The sequence below is a fragment of the Sceloporus occidentalis genome, unplaced genomic scaffold (assembly GCF_023333645.1).
Source record: "Sceloporus occidentalis isolate IW3139 unplaced genomic scaffold, rSceOcc1.0.p SCAF_9, whole genome shotgun sequence".
Lineage (NCBI taxonomy): Eukaryota > Metazoa > Chordata > Lepidosauria > Squamata > Phrynosomatidae > Sceloporus > Sceloporus occidentalis.
Genome location: NW_028316989.1, coordinates 43,125,578 through 43,146,243, shown reverse-complemented (window position 1 = coordinate 43,146,243; position 20,666 = coordinate 43,125,578). Strand labels below are relative to the sequence as shown.

The 20,666-nt window shown below is 40.7% G+C and overlaps 1 protein-coding gene across 3 annotated transcripts in view; it reads right to left on the bottom strand.

Annotated features, from left to right (window-relative positions):
* Positions 1–20,666, bottom strand: part of LOC149307419 (NT-3 growth factor receptor) — a 366,336-nt gene that overhangs the window by 248,331 nt on the left and 97,339 nt on the right. For all 3 annotated transcript variants that reach the window (XM_089539129.1, XM_089539130.1, XM_089539131.1), the window contains exons 2-3: positions 19,445–19,519; positions 16,023–16,094 (exon numbers count right to left, since the gene is read on the bottom strand). In XM_089539129.1, coding sequence (XP_089395255.1) covers positions 16,023–16,094; positions 19,445–19,519 — 147 coding nt within the window. The remainder of the gene's footprint in view (positions 1–16,022; positions 16,095–19,444; positions 19,520–20,666) is intronic.

Genomic DNA, 20,666 nt, shown 5'->3' with positions numbered 1-20,666 from the left:
CTTTGAGAGAAAATTAGTATTTCTCTGCAGTATTCTCCTGGCACCTGAACATCTTGACATGTTCTGAAAGAAATATTCCACTGGGAAATACCTGTGGATCTTTTATGTGAGTGGGTGTGTATGTGTGTACACTTAGAATTTTGTGCATTTCTGTATTTAAGATGTTCAAATACCAGAAGAAAACAATCTAGCTGCTTTATTATTCTTCCTTGCCCCCCCGCCCAACCTTTAAACAAACAACTGAGTATATTCTTTCAATAAGCTTTTTCACTTTCAGAGGAACGTCTGGTGAAGATGTGGGAGAAAATATTCTTGGTGGCTGCTCCAAAGCTGAGAAACTTTGTTCAACAGATTAGACCGGTCCTCCCTTGCTCTCATTCCACTGGCTGATAGAGACCTTTTTCTTTGAACAAGCCATTTGGTTACAAAATGGCTGGGCAGAAAGGTCTTCAACACACAGTGTGCATGTGCTGGTGTTGATTATTGTTGGTGCCTTTTTAAATTTTACAATGATATTTTAATACTGTAACTTATTTAATTTCAGTTTCAACTTTTTTTATTCATGTATCTTGTTTCATTCATACTTCAAGCTACCTTGGGTCCCATTCAGGAGATATCTGGGATCATAGATAGATAGATAGATAGATAGATAGATAGATAGATAGATAGATAGATAGATAGACAGACAGATCCTTACCAGAAGGTACAGTGTAGCAATCATGATATAGTGGTTTGGACTAGGGACCAGGGTTCATATACTCGTCCGAGCATCGATGACTCAATGACCTTGCACGCATCTCAGTCTCTCAGAGGGAGAAAATGGCAAACCTCCTCTGAAAAAGTCTTGCCAAGAAACCCCAGTGACAGGTTCACCTTAAGGCCACCAGAATAACCAGAATACACACAATAGCAAACCACATGGAACAGATAGCTGTGTCTTCAAAATCCTCACAGCCAGCCTGTCCTCTTATCCTTGCAAACTCAACACAGATGACTCAGTCTGCCTAATAATAGACTGGGCTTGGAAATTATGCTTACCTCCCTAGTCCACTTTCCTCTTCCTCAAAGTAGTCTCTTTTCAATTTTTGCAATGGTGATGGTAATGAGTCACTGTCAACTGAATCTGGTGTTTTGCAAAATAACAGAATAAAAGAAACAAAGGAAGGTCCCTGCTTCAGAGAGTCTGAAGTTTAACAGTGGGACAATTTTTTAGGGGGGGGGGGATAAATTAATTTGAACAAATTCAGTTGCACGCCACTAGGTCAAATTCAAGAATGTGATGTTAGACATCGTATTCCTTTGCCCCACTGGGATGAGATCTGTTTACTTTGCATTATAACATAAACCAACCTAATTTGCTGTTCTTGAACTAACATGTGAACCAGAATGTAATTATCCTTGGGTTTTTGAGCTTCTCCAAAATGTTCTGATCAAAAAACAAACATACAAAAAAATTATAGCTAAAATTCAGTGTGAAGGCTATACTGGGAAAAACTGCATATAGAGAGGCGCAAGTTAATGAGAAGTACATACTAAAAAGATATGTACTTTACAAGAAATCGTGTGCTCATGTTTTAAAAGAATTTTTGTTCATCTGAGTATCTGTCTGAATGTCCACCATTATAAAAATGATAATGCAGACTTAAAATGAAAAAAGTAATGCTTAAAAGGACACAATAAAGACAGGTTTTGAAGAAATACACGATTGTAGAAAATTGTACTGTAGAAAGATGTTGTTTGCCTTCATCCGATTTATGGTGACCCTTAAGTGCACCTATCACAGGCTTTTCTTGGCAAGATTTGATCAGAGCAGGTTTGCCACAGACCTCCTCTGATGCTGAGAAAGTGTGACTGAATTATCTTGATCCATTTCTAGTCCCAAATTGCCACCATACACGTAAAACTTGTTTTCTGAGATTTTGCACCATGCCCATGGATACTTCACAAATGCCCTCCACTGGATCATCTCTATGTCAGGGACCTCTCAGTAGTGGCTTAACAGCATCAACAAACAACGGTGAGACACTATTCTAGGTTTCCTACAATGTCCTGTGTATCCTAAGTAGCATCACTCCAGGGAATCACTCCAGGCCTTCACTCCACAGAGAGAGAATCAACAGAATTGGAATATATTCATAAACTGCACTTCTGAAATGCTCCAAGGGCATTTGCCAACAAGGTAAATATATAAATAAACAAAGGAACACTGATAAGTTCTACTAGATCATGGGTAGGCAACTTTGGAAGGCTGGAGGGGCACATTAACCCCAAGAGACTTTGGAAAGCCATGCCCCCCTCATCACCTCCTCCACTACAAAAGCATTTGCCCCTAGGTGTCCTCAAACAACCTTTAGGAAACACAGAAATCTTTCTAGGCATGTCTTTAGACACACCTGGTCATTTTGTACCTAGGAAAGTCCCCTTTTAACAACAGATATTCTACAGAGGTAACTTGCTGTTTGCTTCCTGGTTTAACAAATATCTCTTTGGGACCTGTGTCCCATGATGGTCCAAAAGCATGGCAAACATGCTCCCTACACCTGGTATCAGACTTTTGGGGGCAACTAGATGGGCAGGATTTACAAAAACAGCCCTGGGGGACTGCATGTGGCATGTGGGCAGCACTTTGCTCACCCTTGTACTAGCGGTTGGCAATGGGTAGTAGGATGGACTGTGATTTTCAACAGCTACAACTAATGTACATAATATTTGTATTGGTACTTCCACTTAATTACAGTTAGAGGGAGATTAAAAGAATGGAGTGATTACTTTCAAGGAAAATGGGAAGAAGTAAGATGAAAAGGAGGAAAGAAGCAGCCAGAAGAACAGTTTTTGCAGGAGTGAATAATCTGTTGTGACCTCTTCCTCCAATTCAGCCTTGTCTCAGATCTAGATCCCTGAAAGGATTGGGTGGAATCTTATCTGAATAATCATCATCATCAGAGAGATGTCAAGAAGGGCATAAGGACAAAGCCACCCAAATGAAGCCTAGGCAAAACGCTGCCTGGCAGGCATCGCTAAATGATTTCCAATTAATTAACTGATTACACTAGAGACAGAAGGGGAGATACATGTGAATGATGTTGACCTTTACGAATAATTAATATCATTGGGATCACAAAATGCATCCAAGCAAAGTAATTGGAAACATTTCAATATCATATCTGATCCAATGTCAGAGGAAGGAAGAGGGGGCAAAGGGGAGAATTCTGGCTAATTTTATCTTAGACTCTGTATTGTAAGCCCTTTCAACTCTCCCCTAAACCCTGCTTACCTTGCTTTCTTCCCACCTCTATCAGCTTCTCCTTTTGTCCTCTTTTGAGCATTGCCTCTCTAATCTAGATCTCACTGGTTAAATTCTCCCTCTCCTTTTCTCTTTCTTTCTTTCTTTCTTTCTTTCTCTCTCTCTCTCTTTCTGCATCCTTCCACTCATATCTGGCGAAAGCAGTAATCGCTCCGAGCAACTGTGCCCAAGAACCATGGCATAAGACAGGGCAGTTGCTTATCAAACTCTCCAGACAAACTCACACAACTATCAAAGGTGACCCATGTTGCGATGTTGGTCAGCTATCCAAATCCCCATCACAAAATCTTGCTCTACTATGAAAAATAATGGCACGGATTAAACAAATGAACAACTAACTCCTGATAGTCAAGTACAGTCGGCCCTTCTTTATATTTAATGGGACTTGAGCATACACGGATTTTGTTATACACGGGGGATCTTGGAACCAAACCCCAGCGTATAACAAGGATCCACTGTATAGGTAAATGTAATTTACCATAGCTCATTTCCAAAGCACCAGCTGTGAGTTATCCGCTACAGACTTTGTAGGGGGAAAACAAGCATGGAGAAGATGAAGGAAGGAAGGAAGGAAGGAAGGAAGGAAGGAAGGGAGGAAGGGCATGAGATAGAAACAGCTACACACTCTGTCTGTGCTGTTCGTTAGAATATGCTGTTGGTTAGAATAGGGGGAAACACAAATTGCCCTGCTCAACCTTAGGAAATGAAGCTGAGGCAGGTCAGAGTGGGGTGTAACCAGAACTGAAGCAACCAGCCTGTTTTACTAGAGCAGTCTTTACCTTGATTCTGCTTCAAGCTGCTTGAGCAGGAGAGCTTCCAGGCTGGAGCATCCCTGCTTTGCATCCTCATTCCACCTCTAATTTGGAATGCAATCCTTCATGTTCTCAAATGTAACCTGGTTTATAATAGCAACTAAAAACCACTACACATCAGTGAACAGGACTGGCTGCACACACTTTGCTGCCTAAGGGACAAGACAAGAAGGTACCCTCTCTTTGTTCCATGTACAGAAGGCAGCTGGACTAATCTTACTTCAGTACTGGTGATGGAAAAGCATCCTCCAAGATACTTGAGGGATCAGGCTGATTTAGGGAACTGAGGATAATTCATGGAGCAGAGAGAAAGGGCTGGGGAATCCAAAAGCAAGAGCCAGGAAACTGTCACTAACCACAGGTAACTGCCCTACGGCATGTAATGGTACACAAATGCTCCTATAATTGAAAAGCAGTTTGGCTGTAAAGCTCTTTAGATCTGTTTTCCTCTGTACATACACCCTTGCTTTTATTTAGTTTTCACTTATTTAACCTTTTCCTGTTTGCCTGATTGCACCTTCATGTACCAGTACATTGAAGGACCAAGCAGTTCTGCTCTAATATCTCACCGCTGTCCACATTAGATCCTGTTCACAGACCATGCTGCCGACTGAATCAGAATGACAAAGAAGTACATAGCTTTAGCCAGGCACTAACAGAATCTCTAATACAGAGTCTGCACTGATGACATCCTACCAAATTCCCACCTGGTGTCTGTTAGGGTGCATAATTCTTTATTTTGCCTTTAACGTTAACACACACATGAGTGAGAGAGAAAGAGAAGGTGAGAGAGAGAGAACTAACAGAAGGAGGAGGAGAGAAAAGCCCACAATTTCATACTAAAATTTTATACTTCTAATAAAACATAGTAATGTGGAAGTTATAGCATATTATATTCTTGCCTAGTCCTGCATGAGGTGCAAATTAATGTCCCATCAGTAAACACCCTGTCACATCTTATAGCTTTGTCAACACAGTCTCTGGATGTTTCTGTTTTGCACAGTGTACTGCTTCCTTTCTGCTACTTCTTATAGGAAGGGACTATTTTAATACCATCAATATTTCTCCTTGTCCAATTTCCCCACTAGATTTTTATTTTATTTTATTTACACACACGCAGACACTTTAGTACTCCTTTTGACCTTGGTCTCCATTCACAGCAGCATATAGAAATTGCATTTAAAAAAAAACAGTAACCTATCAATAATAAATTCTTGGGATTAACTAGATTTGACTACCAAACATTCTATAATTAATTCAATTTTTCCATTATTAAATGTATAACTAAGTTTCATTGTGACTGTAATTTAATGAGGGATAATATCACCATTTTTGTGGTATAGTTTTGTTTACCTTGATAATGATTTCTCCCATTATAGATACTGTGGTAGGATCTCATGCACAGAATAATAGAATTACAGAACAACATTTTGAAAGGCACAGTGGGAAGCAATGCATCCCACCCTTCTGCCCTGCAGGATTCCCCAGTAAAGCACTCCTGAGATGTGAGCATCCAGCCTCTGTTTAAAGGCCTCCAGAGACGGCAAGGTCACCACACTCCAAGTTTGTCACAGATCAGCTCTCACAGGTTTCCATCTCAAATTTGCCCACAAAATGCCCATGGAGAAACATCTGTTTCCTGCAAATGGTATCTTCAGTTTCCAAAGACTAGGAAGAAAGCTGTCTAGATAGCTATGCAGCCTTAGCCATGTAGTGCTAAGGCTGATTCATGCTGTGCTCCATGTTCTGGGAATAACACCATTCAGACATGTGCTTTTTTTTTTAAAGCAACCCCAAACTAAGCATTTCTCTTTATTATACAGAGAAGGAAAATGGAACAGTTACTTCTTTAAAATTACAAGTATAATTACAGCTAACTACTTTTAGTACCATGGAATTATACGTGCAGCTAATTACTTTTGCAATGTGACTATCCAATCTCTGAATAATTCAAGGAGGAAAGAGAGTATGTAATGCAAAATCACCCACTCAGCTTCAGTGAAGATCTAAAGCTGGCTTGTCCTAGTCAAGTTACTGATATGTGACTGGTGCCCTTCGCATAATAAAAGAAAGAATATCTCCAGAATACACACACACACACACACACACACACACACACACACACACCTTTCTTACAGAGAGTTCCAGATGCCATACATGATTGTTCCCTCAAACATTTCCATGTGCACACTTTATCCTCACAACAACCTTTGGAAGTAGATGAGACAGAGTGCCTGGTACAAGGCTACCCAGCAAGATTCCTGTCTGAGTGAGGACTGCAACCTCCATTCTCCACTCCTATTCCAATATGTTCTCTAACCATAACACCACATTGGGTCTCCATATAATTTTCCTGTGGGGACAAAATCTGTGGAAAGGAAGGTATTTTCAGTGGGACAGAATGGCCAGGGGAAAAGGTTTAAGACCTTTGCAGTTAGCAAAAGAGCTCTCAGGAACTAAGAAGGGTAACAGAGTACATTCAACCAACCACAACAGGAACAAGCAATAAGGCAGAAGATCATATAATAGGGGTTACCAGATCCAAATTTTCCCTGATATGAAAAATGTGCATTATTATGGCCCCATCAGAAAAATAGCACAACTGTTATCTTGTAATCTGCCAGTCATACTGGAAATTAAATATGTCCCTAATGATCCACAGGTGGCAAATTGCAATTTTTGTGTGTGTGTGTGTATGTGTTGCCTAAGGCTTTTAACAGAGCTGCAGTCCCAGATGGCAGCAGTGATGGCATAAACATCACCACATGTGGCCCAGATGTGCAGCCAGCCGCCTTACAATCCTTGCTATACGAGACCCGAAGCCCTTGAAGTTGTTCAGGGAATTGCACTGAGAAAGCACTTGTGGAGAGGCTGGCACCTTTACAAAGGCCTTGTACAGCAAAGCATTTCAGCTTACACCAATTGTCCTCAAATGCCCACATGGGCTGAGGGAATTGCGGGTCACTTCTTTTGCAGAACCCAGAGTACATCAACGTAACAGCACTTTTCCAGCACTAAAAATAAAAGAAAATGGCCAATGTTGAGCTGATGTCCACTGACAGCAATGCTGGTTTACTGCAAGTGTTATAAAATAAAATAACATACCTAGAAAGCCAAATTCTCCAGTATGCCCCAGGCAAAGTTCTTGTTAGGAGTTGCATGCATTATGCATAGACAACTTCAATTCTTTACATAGCAGAAAGGGATGACCTCTGGAATTTGCCAAAGGAGGGAGGTTGTGTTAAAACCAACATCATCTGCTCTGGTTTAGGGGTTCAGCACTGGTTCCAATACAAGGAAATACATGGAGCACCAAACAAGGAAAACCGTGTTGTTTTAGCGATCATGTCAGTCATACCAGAATTATGGATATAGAACATTGCTAGACAGGGAACAGTTATGGATTTGTAACTCTAGGTTATGAATCTTATTTCAGTGTAAGATGACAGCCACTATTCCTTGAAATCATGAGAACCATCTGCAAATTTAAGAAAGTTCTTATCTAAGAACAAACCATGTGAAAATCTCAATAATCTCATCTGGCCCAATTCAATAGACAGAGCTACTTTCACTACGGAGGAGATCATCTTGTGAACCTCACAAATCTGCTGGAGATATATTCCTTTTCCCTCGGTTTCTTTTTTAAAGCCCTCGCACGGCAAAACAAGAAGTCACCAAAGGCAGGCGGATAAAGCCGTTATTAATATTGTAAATGGAATCCTGAGTTTTGCTTAAGCATATGCCTCAATACCTAATTACAAGACCTTAATTTGTTTTCTTAAACACAACATAAATAAAGGTGCACAAGATTACCTTCAGCCGAGTACAATCACGCACCTAACTACAGGCTGGCTCAGCACGGGATTGCAAAGCAATCACAGCCCATTACCTGAGAACTTGTTGCAGCAGCAAGAATGAGGACTGGAGCCGAGATGGGCTGGTAAAATATTGCAAAACAGTGAGTGGCAGATTGAGGATACAACTATCAATGGCTACTAGTCATGATGGCTAAATGCTGTCACCAGGATCATAGACACACACACTCTCTAATACACACCAGTAATTGGTGGAAAACAGCATGTGAAAGAGTTCTTCTCCTATCTCCCTTGTGAGCTTTCTAGAGGTATCAGGCTGGCTCGTCCAAAGAGAATGCTACTTTGGCCTAGCACTCCAATACACTCTCTCTCTCTCTCTCTCTCTATATATATATATATATATATATATCACAAAATAGACATTGACCACATTAACCCACCACCCTTAAAATCAGTATTACAAATAACATAACTAGTATAATTAACATAAACCTTCCTGGAATCCGATATATCCTTCATTTTATAATCTTCCAGATAATTACAATTCACTATATCTATATATCTATAAATTACTGATCTACTTACTATTTAAACTTATATATTTTTCCAGCAACATCTTATGAACCTACCTTGTTGTTTTATATCTAGAAAATAAACATCATTAGAAAACCTAAATTTCATACGGTGATTCTAAATTTCTTACATACCCTACTTCTTTAATACATTGACCAAAAAGGCCTAAAGAAAAATTCTTAATTTTTTTTATTATAATGTAAACTTAATATTCTTTTCTTTCTGCATGAATGTTATCCATGGTATCCATGTTTTCTTACCATTCTCCCATGAGTCACCTTGAACCAAACAGGTACGTTTATCCATTTCTAAGTCATCAATATTTTTTAAAATTCTAATGGACATGTTTAGAGTATTATTTTGTTCAAATCAGGTAAAACCATCTTTCTTCTTAGCCCCACAAAGAACGATATCATCAGAGAGTTCAAAGAGACCCCAAGGGCCATCGAGATCAAACTCCCTCCTTCCTGCAGGAGGTCTTCAGGGTTAACATATGAAGAATACAGACTATTATATAAATGGAGATGACAGAAACAGTAAAAGCTCATGGCTTTCCCCTACAACCATTAAATTCAGGGTCTGATATTACTGAACCATCTCCAGTTCGCATCTGATCTGCAAGGAGAAGGAAAGAGTAAGAGGCAGCAGAAAACTAACTTCCAAATGGAACAAAGCATCTCCATAGCTAGAAATGATATTAGGTTCATGATGGGTTCATGGTTCTCCACATCATTTTCTGCTGAGAGGACACTTCATTGGGCTTTTCTTAGGTGGAAAGGCCAAGTTTGGAACATTTTTCTCTCTCTCACTCGCTCCTTGATGGTAGGTCTTAGCCAACATGACCAGTGATGTCCCTTGATGACTATTGTATTTCAAACTCTATTAATAATGAGGATAATTTCCCCAACTTGAACTCTGCATATTGAATTCAGGAGTTAAAATGTGTTGAAAATCAGGTCTAAAAGGAGTTGTTTGCGTAATAGGAAAAGAGTAAGGTGAAATGTGCTGGCTCCTAGATTCTGGGCATTTAGCCAGTTGAAACTCAAAACAATAGATAAGAAGGAAGAACATCTGGAAATACACAGGTGCCTGGTCATGTGACACAGCCAGAGCAACTGTCTTCTTTAAGCAAAGAAAAATAGAAATCTATATATATGAGAATGTGGCCTGTTGCATATGTACAGGTGTGTACACATGTACACATGTATGCTAGGAAACCAATTGAAGAGGTCCAGTGGAGGGCCCAGAACCTCTTCAGATCCAGGGGCAGCCCTGGGAAGCTATCACAAATGTTTTTGTGCATTCTTTATCCCTTGATTGCTTCTTTACTTTTCTCCTGAATGGATCTCAAGGTGGTTCACACATGAATTAAAACAAAGTCATCCCCCCCCCCTTTTAACAATGTAGTTAAAGGTAAGGGAAAGACAATAGAGTGATGAAGGCATGGACCTGTCTAAAAGCCATAGTTCCAATGTTATCTGGACATATTTACTCAGAGGTCAGTTGCTTCGTTGTTGCTGGTCTTTTAATGACCCCTCCTAAAAATCAAAAGATTTAAACTTGCAACTTTCTTGACTAACGTTCTTTCTTTGGCTAACCTCAGAAGTATCAGGGCTGATGGACTTGAAGGACATGCCATATGCATATATTTAGAAGGTACAATATTCTCCTCTCCAACCACTTGAAAAATTCTAAGTTCATAAATTACTTAGCATTAGCAAATTAAACTAAAGCCACTCATTAATCTACATCTTGCCAGCTTGCTTGCATGTATTTTCATAGCCTAAGGGGAAGAAAAGTTGGGAGAAGGAGATATGTGTAAAGTTTTCTTTTTTGGTCACCTGAAGACTGACCTCATTTGCTCTAAGTCACCAGGTCAGAAGAGAATAAACTAGGATCAATGGTCAGAATTATGCCACCTGTTTATTTTATCGCCCTTCCATCAGCTATCATGACAGCATTTGAGGACATGAAAGAACACAAGCAACTTAAATGCTGTGCCTCTTTCTCAATAGCTCTATACCTTCCTGTTGTTAAATTGTAAAAGTCATAGAGGAAAGATAACCACTGCTCATTCATGATCAGGATCCTGAAACTGGAGTCAATGTTCATCTTCTGATGGCACAGCTGGAGGCTGTAGACTTGGAAACACAATGAGGAAAGGACAGAAATAGAGATGGCAAAGAATGAATGAGGGATGAAAGAAACAGAAATAGGTTGACAATTTCATATGAGAAAGGACTCATGCAGTCTCATCAGCTGATATTGACCCCATCCAAGCTGTCCTGAGTTTTTCTGTCCCTTTAGGAAAAGTCTGTAGCTAGAAAAGAGCAGGTTTCCCAGTTGCCAAGATCAACAAACAAAACTGACCAACAGCTTTTAGGTTGGGAGGAGATAGGCTCTACCACCACTTCATCCCAGATTAATTTGTTGGAACTCCCCATATCCAAATGGTTAGTTCATTATGGCCTAAGAATTATGTTGCTGGATTACAACTCCTAGCAGTCATAGCCAGTATAGGCACTAGAGAGGAATGTTAGGACTGCAAATCACCAACACTGAATCACAGAAACATACATTTACTCCACGAATATTCTCACTCACTCTCTGAAGCAATCTCTTCTACTGTCTCTTACTGTCAGAATGTTCCTCGTGTATTTTAGGTGGAATCTCTTTTCTTGCAATTTGAATTCTAGCCTCTGGAACAGCAGAAAAAAAGGTTGTTCTGGTCTCTACACAACATCTCTTCAGATGCTTAAAGATGGCTGTCATATCACTTCTCTTTTCTTCTACAAGCTAAACATACCCTTCTCCTTAAATACATTCCTCAAAGAACTTGCTTTCCCATGCTTTTCTCATCCTGTTTACCCTCCTCTGGAATAGAACAGCTTGTCCATATCTTTCTTGAAATCATGGTGCCCTGAATTAGAAACAAAATTCCAGGTGAGGTCTCATGAAATCAGAAAAGAATGGCACTACTGATTCCTTCAATATAAACACTGTAAAACCAGCCTGGAATTGCCGTTTTAAGTGGGGAAGCTGCCACATCACACTTTTGACTCATGTTTAGCTTTGGGCCACTAAAACCCCAGATCCTTTCCAGATGTATCATTATCAAGCCAGGGGTACATTTAATTCTTACTCCCTATGTGTAGTGCTTTACATTTATCCCTGCTGAAATTCATTTTACCACCAACTCAAATTGTGTTTGTTTGTTTCCTTCCTGTTAGAATGAAAGGTTAAGTGGCTATGACTGAAAAGACAGAGATGGATGCAACGTTTCTAGTGATGCCACACGCTGCTCCCCATCCTCCCTGCAAGTCCTGGAGTTCAGCGGCAACACTATCCAGTTCACAAGTAAGACACACATTGAACTGCAGCTCACGAAGCCATCCTCATGCCGTTGGATTGGGACATTTTCCTTTGATCTCACCAGCTACTTTACTCAGCTTCTGCTGCTCAGAACTCCAAAGAGAGTGATATTTCCTCTAATCCTTTCATCCTCGGCTCCTCTGTGCGGCACCTACGGAAAATGTCAGGCCCTTGGCAAGCTGAGCTCTATGCAGGGCAGCAGCTGGCTGAAAACAGGAAGGGGGACCTCCCAGTGCCAGCACAGTCTTACTGCCATTTTCTCACAGACAATCCCAGGGGTGCTTCCAGATGTCCACATCGACCCATGCCCACCCCTGGCTGAGTGATGTGGCTGCCAGACTCTAAGAGAGATGGGATATGGGAGAAATGAGGGCAGAAGTGATAACTCTCCAAATAAGACACATGTGGAAAAAGCAACTTATATACTACAATGGTGCATACCATTTGGCTTAGTTGCCTGCTCAGTAGCTGTGGCTGACAAATATAGAGCAGTCAAGATGAATGAGGAACTTAGCCACCAAAGCAGGGACCAAATGTAGAAAAGGGAGAGCACGTTATGACACCTGGATGGCAAAAAAAGCATGAGGTTTTGCACAAGGAAACACTGGCCTGTTACAGACCGCCCAAAACGGGCGGTCTCGTGCCGCTGCCGGTTGCTGTGTCCAGGAACCGCAGCAGCCAAACCGCATGGTTCCCGGGCGCAGCAAGAAAGAAGCACCAAAATGGCGCTTCTTCCTGTGCCCCGGAAGTGGCGCCACAAGGCTCAAGGTGCACACTCGCGGCACCACTTCCAGTGCATAACGTCCGGACTTGGTGTGTCCTTGACATCAAAATGGAGGTGCCCATCTGTATGGGCGAGGGGCAAGGCATGTCAGGAAGCACCGCCCCTCACGCGTAACAACAGTGCCTCATTGACCCATCTGTAATGCGCCAATGAGTCCCTGCTTATGCATGCTGTTTGTGAGGTTCTGCCAATTCTACTGTAGTAGTGAAGAGAGTACTGACAAAGCACATTTTTAAAAAGCACATTAAATACAGACAATGGGAAGGAGAGAAGCTCTACATGTTCTGAGGTGGTCAACTCTTTATTTGTTTAGAAAGTCCAATGTGTTTCAGCCCCAGTGAGAAAAAGGGTTCTTTGAGGAGCTCTAGTAGGGTAAATTAGATATGAGAACCATCTTCAGAACACAGAAACATTGAGTATAAAGTCAATAAGTGCATTAAGTGAATTCTGTTGAAGGCCTCTGAAGAAGGCATTTTCTCACTGAGGCTGAAATGCTATTCCCTCAAAATGCTATTTGATGCTATTCCTTCAAAAAACTTGACAGTTTTATTGGCAGGAACTAATTGCTACATGTCCTATCAAATGGCCAAGCATGTCAAGTTAGGCCTGATAAAGAGAGAACCTTTTAATCTGTCTAGTGACAAGATATAATCTCAGACTTATTTTGTATGTTTTATTACCAATTCAACTGTCTCATTTTAACCATGTTTTAATATGATATTGGTCTGCTTTATGGTTGTATGCAAAAGCCTAGTGCAGAATAAACTCTGCTGGATTTAAAAGGTCACGCGGTATACAGTCTACCAAACTAGTTGTGTGTGTGTCTGTTATAACAGCTGTTTCTCCCTCTCATCTGGAAAAATACACACTCGGAATAGCCTTACTGCATTCTCCAACTCACCTCAAGGAAAGAATTTAGAAATCAAAATTATCTAAAGGGAGGCGGATATATTCAGCACAGCCAACATGAGGGTTAGTGCCTTGCTGACAAAGTGCACTGCTTCTTGGGGGCTGATAAGAGCAACTCCTCATGTTTATCAGAGGGATAGTTCAATGTCAGGAACAATTCCTTTTATGGTTTCTAAAGCATATAGCTCTTTCAAAGTTGGCTTCTTTTATGTAAGCATGTTGGATTTCATAGCTGATTTGGGATTTGAATCTTGGTCTCCAGAATCATAGTCCAATCCTCAAACCACTGCACCACCCTGGATCTCATACTTGCCACATACCCATCACCATTTGTTGCTGCAACTGATTTTTGCCACATACTATAATAGTGATAGCAATGATAAATCAACCCTAAGGAGAACCTGTCACAAGGTTATCTTTGCAAGATTTGTTCAGAGGGGTTTGCCTTTCTTTTCCTCTGAGGTGGAGAGAGTATGACCTGCCCAGGGTCAGCCTGTATTTTGCTTGACAACTGAAAATAAGCCCATGGAACTACTGTAAATAAAGACATGGTACAAAGAACTCAGTGGCCAAGAGAACTGCTCTGCAAATGTAGATAAATAACACATCCATTCATTCAATTTTCAATCTCTTTTCTGATGGAAAGGTGGGCTTGCATCTTCTTGAAAGTTGTCAATGTCAGGACCGCAGCATCATTTCAGAGGTAATGTGGCAGATCAAAATGCCCCCTAGACTTTTATTTTTATCATTCAGGTTTCCAAGAACATTATTCACCAAATAGATCAGACTATTGTATTATATTGTGCTTGTATCAATGAAATCTCATCCTCCACTTTAAACAGCAGTACATGTATCATCATGGGGAGAGGGGGAGAAGGAGAGAATAGGCAACAGGAGTGAATGATAGCAAAGGAGAGTTTGAGGGGGATCAATGTTAATGCACCAGATGAAAGGAAGTGGACACCAATGATGTTCTGGAGAAAGATATAGGAGAGAGAAAGCAATTAATCTGGAGGGAGTATTTAGGAAAACAACAATTAAGTTCAGGGGAGCAAGAAAGATTTAGGTCCTGGAAGGGAAGGGAATAAAAAGCAAAAGAAATAAATCAGGAGAGTTTTCTTCTGGAGCAATAACACAGAGCAATTATTTCAAAAGGGATAGTAGAGGAAAAAAGGAGGAGGCATTGGGAGGAGGCAAGTGTGCTCCTTAAGCTTGGTTTCTCTTAAGTGAGCCTACATGAGTGCATAATTATTCCTATCCCAGACTAATGTTACAATTTGGCTGCATTGCAGGGCTTGCACACAGAAAATGCTATTTTTCTGCACAAAACCACCATGTGTGAATTTTGTGCAAAATAAGTCCTAATCTGTGAAAATTCTTATAATTGCAGGATTCTTCTCATCAGGGTTAGGACCATTTTTCATCCCTCCTACAAATGGAAATGTGTGAAACTTCATTGCTTTTCTTTTATCAGTTTTGTTCCCAGCCTCCTCTTAGCCAAAGGGGATGTCCTCTAACCTGACTCCATCACCTTTTCCCTCCCCTGAAGGATTTTTATTTAAAACCATCTTTGCCTTATGAAGAAGCCTCTGTGCTTTGAAAATTAGTGTGATGAACTTTATACCATTTAGTTGGTTCAATAAAGGCATCACCTTGATGTGTGCTTTGGGTTTTGTTTTATCGTCAATACGGCCGCCTCTACATTTCCCTCACACACACCAGAATTGTTCTCACTATCCAAAAACTGAAACAGAAGAATATTCACAAGCAAGCTTCCAAGGTCCAAAGAACAGAATCTTAAATGAGAGAAAGAAAGCTAATGTTTGGTCCCCCTTTGCACCCAGAAGACTGACTTCCATGTTGGACGAACTCTGTCAATAGCCTCTAGTGAGAAGTAACCGTATCATAGCCTGGCTCCTATCTCCTCTGCCTGTTTAATGAGTCAATAATTGAGAGCACAAGTTGTCAGCCATGTCCCTGAGGTAAGAGAGGGAGGGAGAAAACCCCCAAACAGATCTTGCCTTGTATCTCCTAACTGTTAAGCGTTAATGAACAGATGACGCTGTGTGGCAATGATACACTGCTCTCTTCACCTTCCCTGCCCTCCCCAATGGCATTCTCTTGAACCTCAGGCTGAAAAGGAAACTTCCCACTGGCCACTTAAAGGGTGTTAATGAGGAGCCGCTCATTAGCATGGCAATCAAAGTTGCCTTGGTTATTAAGATAACTAAATCTGCCAGCTGCCCAGTGGGGAAGAACTGTTCGATTCTCCAGCTCTCTCCGGCCACTTTGATTTCCCTTTTTTCCCTCTTTAATTTTGCTTTGCATCACGCTGGCTGTTCTCCCATGCTCATCCCTATTTCACCCTCCCATCTTCCCTTGAGGAGAATGACCTTTCTGCAAAATCAACTGCAGTGCACAGTGGGGAAGGGGAGAGGAGCAAACCTACTCACATGTAGCGCAGGTGAGGGTTCTTGTCAAATGCCCGTGGCTGGATGCTTCGGAGCCCTGAGTTCTTGATTGTCCTGCAAAGAGATGTAAAAGGACAGAGATGGAAGAATGGTCAGTGATGGTCAGGCATTTGAAGACCCACCTAGGTCTAAATTGAAGGAGGCAGCAGGGAGGCTATTGTCCAAATCTTGGAAATGACTAGATATAAATACCATATATACTTGACTATTAGTCAAGTTCATGTATAAGTTGAGGACAGGTTTGGTGACCAAAATTAGGATCTTGATATGTCCCATTGAGAAGTTCAGGGTAAAACTTAGGGGCGTCTAACAAAGGCTCTAAAGGCTCTAAAGCAAAGGGAAATGATACCAAAGAACTTACAACATTCTAGCAGGCACAACAGGGATAACAAGGCATAACAGGGTGAAGGGGGACTAAAGACTCCTCCTCACTCGTTTCCATGCTTACAAATACTGACAGTCTGAACAGGGATCATAAGGAGTGTATCTATACTACACCATTATAACAGTTTGACAGGATTCTAACTAGCAAGACTCTAGTTATGGTCAGTGAGCTATATAAAATTCTCTGCTATCTGATTTTAGTGTTATGGTTAAAGAAAGCGCACATCCTAAAGTTTTGTAGGATACAGCCATGACAGCTGAGATGATATCAAACTGATACAACAGCACAGGACAAGTGTGTTTGAAGAACAGGGGAGAGGTAATTGATTTAGGTTCTTTCCTTAGGAGACCAGGGACTGGCAGCCATTCCCCACATTCACATCACTCAGTTCTGCATCAGCAATATAGACATCTTATGTCACATCATCCTGCAGTACACCTCCAGGCCTCAGTCCCAAAGCTCCTAGAATGGCCTACAGCTTTATAAAAGCATGTCAGTGCTTGTCCTCACACAGACAGTCTAAAAAATATTGGTACAAAAAGAAAAGGGGGATGAAGGGATGAGGAAGGGGAAAGGAAAAGCAAGAATACTCAGGCTAATGCTTTAATAAATATGAAGTTTTGAAACATCAAAGGATGGATGGATTTTAGAATGGGCATTCCAAAACAACCCCATCCCTCCATCTGTATTTGTGAGACAATGTAAAGGAAGACAAGAAGAATCTGGCTGGTTCTCATCCTAGATTGAATCTTCTTGTTGTTGTGTGCTTTGTTCAGTGCAAGGTTTGTTCAGAGAGGGCTTGTCATCTACAGTTGCAGATTTCTTTTATGAGCAAGAGAAGAAAAAATCAGTACATTTGTGTTCACACCAAAGTGTTCATACCTATGCAATCTTAGCAGTTGCTTTTACTGCGCTGAAGGAGGTGCTTGTCCCCTTGAAGAAGGTGGTGGTGTACCATCTCCTGAAGACAACCTCCCCGGACTCAGAGGCATGCAACCATGGACATTATCACACGGGGGATGGGACATCGTAACTGGGACTTTCATATGACATCGCACTTATCTGGACATTGTCCCGTCCAGAAAATGTGAGTGACAGTGATCATTACAGCTTTCTTTCCCAAGGAAATATGAATTATGTTAGCACTAAAATGTGAACCAAAGAGATTTCACCCTCTCTCCAGTTTGCAAACTGAATAATGTTCCTCTGTGAGACAGCAGGACTATAGCTCAAGAAGCCCCCAGTTCAAACTCTGCTCCCTCCTCAAATAACATACATACATCCAAAACATCCAAGAACATCCTTTTGATAACCTTCTCTCACCTTCCACGCTAACCAAGCACGAATCCTGCTAATCATTCAAACAAAAACCCTTCGCACAAAAAACTCCTCCTCCACACTGCATGCATGAAATATGCACAAGATCTGAACAAGCAATTTAAGATGCTTACATGGAGGAATTTCTAAGGAACACATTTACTTAGCAGGTTTAAGTTTCAGGGATGCTCAGCAGAGTGGCTTCTTTTCTGCTGACCTGTGATCAGAAGGCCACTACTGCAGATTTGTTTCTACTTTTTTTTTCCCCCTGAAGCAAAAGACATTTTGCAGATATACGATTTGGAGACATTTAGATTGCAAGCTGCTCAAGACAAGAGTTTCACCTTTTCTTTGTTCATGATCTTTAAAGGGGTCATGTGTTTGGAGGTGGGCTGGACTGACACTGTATTGGATGGGAATTATGGAAAATTGCATTGATAATTCTAAAACCAAGCTACACAGCATGTTGTGGGGGAATAGGGAGAAACGGTGGGCATCACTACAAGTGGTTCTGCTTCAGTCTTCGCAGGTAGCCAAAGCTGCCAGATGCTGATACCAGGCTGGTTTGAATGAATTCCTCTATCCCTAGAAAGGCAGGAGGAAAAGAATAGGAAAAGAGTCAAGAGCCATTGCTCAGGAAGGTGATAGGGCAAAGTAAGCTGGGAAGCTTACAAAAAAAAGAGGGGCAAAACAAGGTGTTGTTCTGCCTAAAGTTGAAAATCTCCAAGTCAAAGTGCATAATATCCTGATGCCAGTTAAAATATCTTGGTTTCTCTACCTTCCTGGCAGCACCAATGCAATCATCCAAAAAGTGAAGAACAAGAATTTCCTGTCCTTTCTAGATCTGCTACCTGAAGAGGACACCATACTCTGTCTTACCTATTGCCTCAAGCAAAGGAAAGTCAATGTGAGCAATGGAGAGGAGGAGATTTAAAAAAATGAGAGTGGGAGTGAAAGATTGGACAGAATTGAGTGTAGCACAGGGTTAAAGTTGGTGAGATGAGGAGATCTGAGCTGCAAACCCTCTGACTCCTGACATGCTTCATCTGAGCCTTCAGATCGGCAACTCAGTTCTCAGACATTTCCAGAATGGCCAGTTCTAGGACTACTCAAACAGTAACTTTGGGAAGAAATTAAATTTTAGCTATCAATGTGTGCACTGGCAAAAACTGATGTTTGTGTGTATGTGTGCACTAAGTGTACCCAGTGAGAGCTTTCTTTTGTAAAGAAGGTTTTTTTAGAGATCCTTTCAATAGCACCTGGGATGTCAACAAAGACAATAGTGTCCTTTCTTCAGTATACTACCTACCGCTATATTCTTGCCCTGAAAGCCAGGGTACAATCACTTGAAAAGGAAAATGGTCATGTGAAAGAACTATAGAAAATGCAGGGAGGGAAGGAGGGAGGAAGCAAAGGAGCAAAAACAAAGACTAATGGGAATCTGTCATCGCTACAACTTCCTCTCAAAAGGTGAAGAACGTCAATCTCCAGCAATGCAGACTCCACCTTCCCCCCCACCCAAATGTTATAATAAAATATTCATTTCTGCAGCTATGAAAGAAATTTCCTGCTGACTTCTGCAGCCTGTTTCTCTTAAAGGCACATGAGTAAACCTGGAAAGTGGGTTTTCTCCGCTGGTAAACCTAGCTGGCTGAGAAACACCTCCAGTATTCACATTGTCATTAAGACACATAGTACTCACAGTCTCTGGAGTCCTGTGTACAGCTCCATGTCTACGGCATGCAAGGTCTGCAAATTTCTCCAATACTCTATGTGTCTGTGGAGAAAGGAGGGGAAAAAAGAGTGTTTTAGCACAACAAGACAGTGTTCGAACCTGAAAGAAGACGACCCTGCAATCTAGCCAGTGAGCAAAGATACCATCTCCTTAGTATCCTACTTTCAACATGGCCCAACTTGCTCTTGCACCATCGTCTCCAGGAACCAGGTTTTACCCTGTCTGGATTTGCATACTTGACTAGGATGGCAAAAACAGTTTAATTAATTAATTAATTACTTAATATTGGTGTAACTTCCATGAACATTTCTGCAAGTTCTTTTGGGATTATCATAGTAGAACTTGCAAAACCTTTCACGTAAGAAAGCATTAACAGAAGTTTTCCTTGGCCAGTTATGTGACGCAATATTGTAACACATAGTTTTGCAGACTAATTGTGAATAAGAAACAGACATTAAATAATAACAGTTGGGGTGCAGTGTTTACCCAGTTAACATATGAAAAAGTATAAAAATAAAATAAAGAATTATGGTTATCTCTTTGGGAAAGATTCTATAAGATGGATAAAAGTGGAAAACATGGATGACATATCAAGATCTGTTGTTATTTAAGGATGGACAATGTAGACTTAAAACTAATGCTGAGTTGGTGTCAGGAGGTTTTGATATTAATTCATATTGGTACAAGCAATTGGTGGAAAGATACAAAATGCATAAAGAGTTAATTTTAATTATAAGAAAAAAGAATTTGAGGCAAAAGTATGTTTAAATGAGGATCACTTAATTGGCAAAATGCATGAATTACCAAAAATGGAAGAGGACATTATTAAAGATTGTATGGTTAAATGGGTACAAAATCTGGGGCAAAACATTGAATTAAAAATGGAGGAAATTTGGCAGGAGAGTTTAAAATTCGCATTATCTAATAATCTTACAGAAAACTTCTACAAAATGAAGTGTAGATGACATTTAACTCCAGAAAAATTATATAAAATGTATTGTGGAAAGCCTGCAAGTAACACATAAAGACAACATCACTCCTTCTTGTTAGTTTGAAGCAACAGAGTTATTCAGCAGTTGAAACTGGTGACAATCCTACCTGAAGTTATCTGATCTCCTTCTAAGGCCATCTATGCTACATTTTGTGGTGGCAAATTCCATCATTCAAAAGGCATTCTTTCAAGAATATT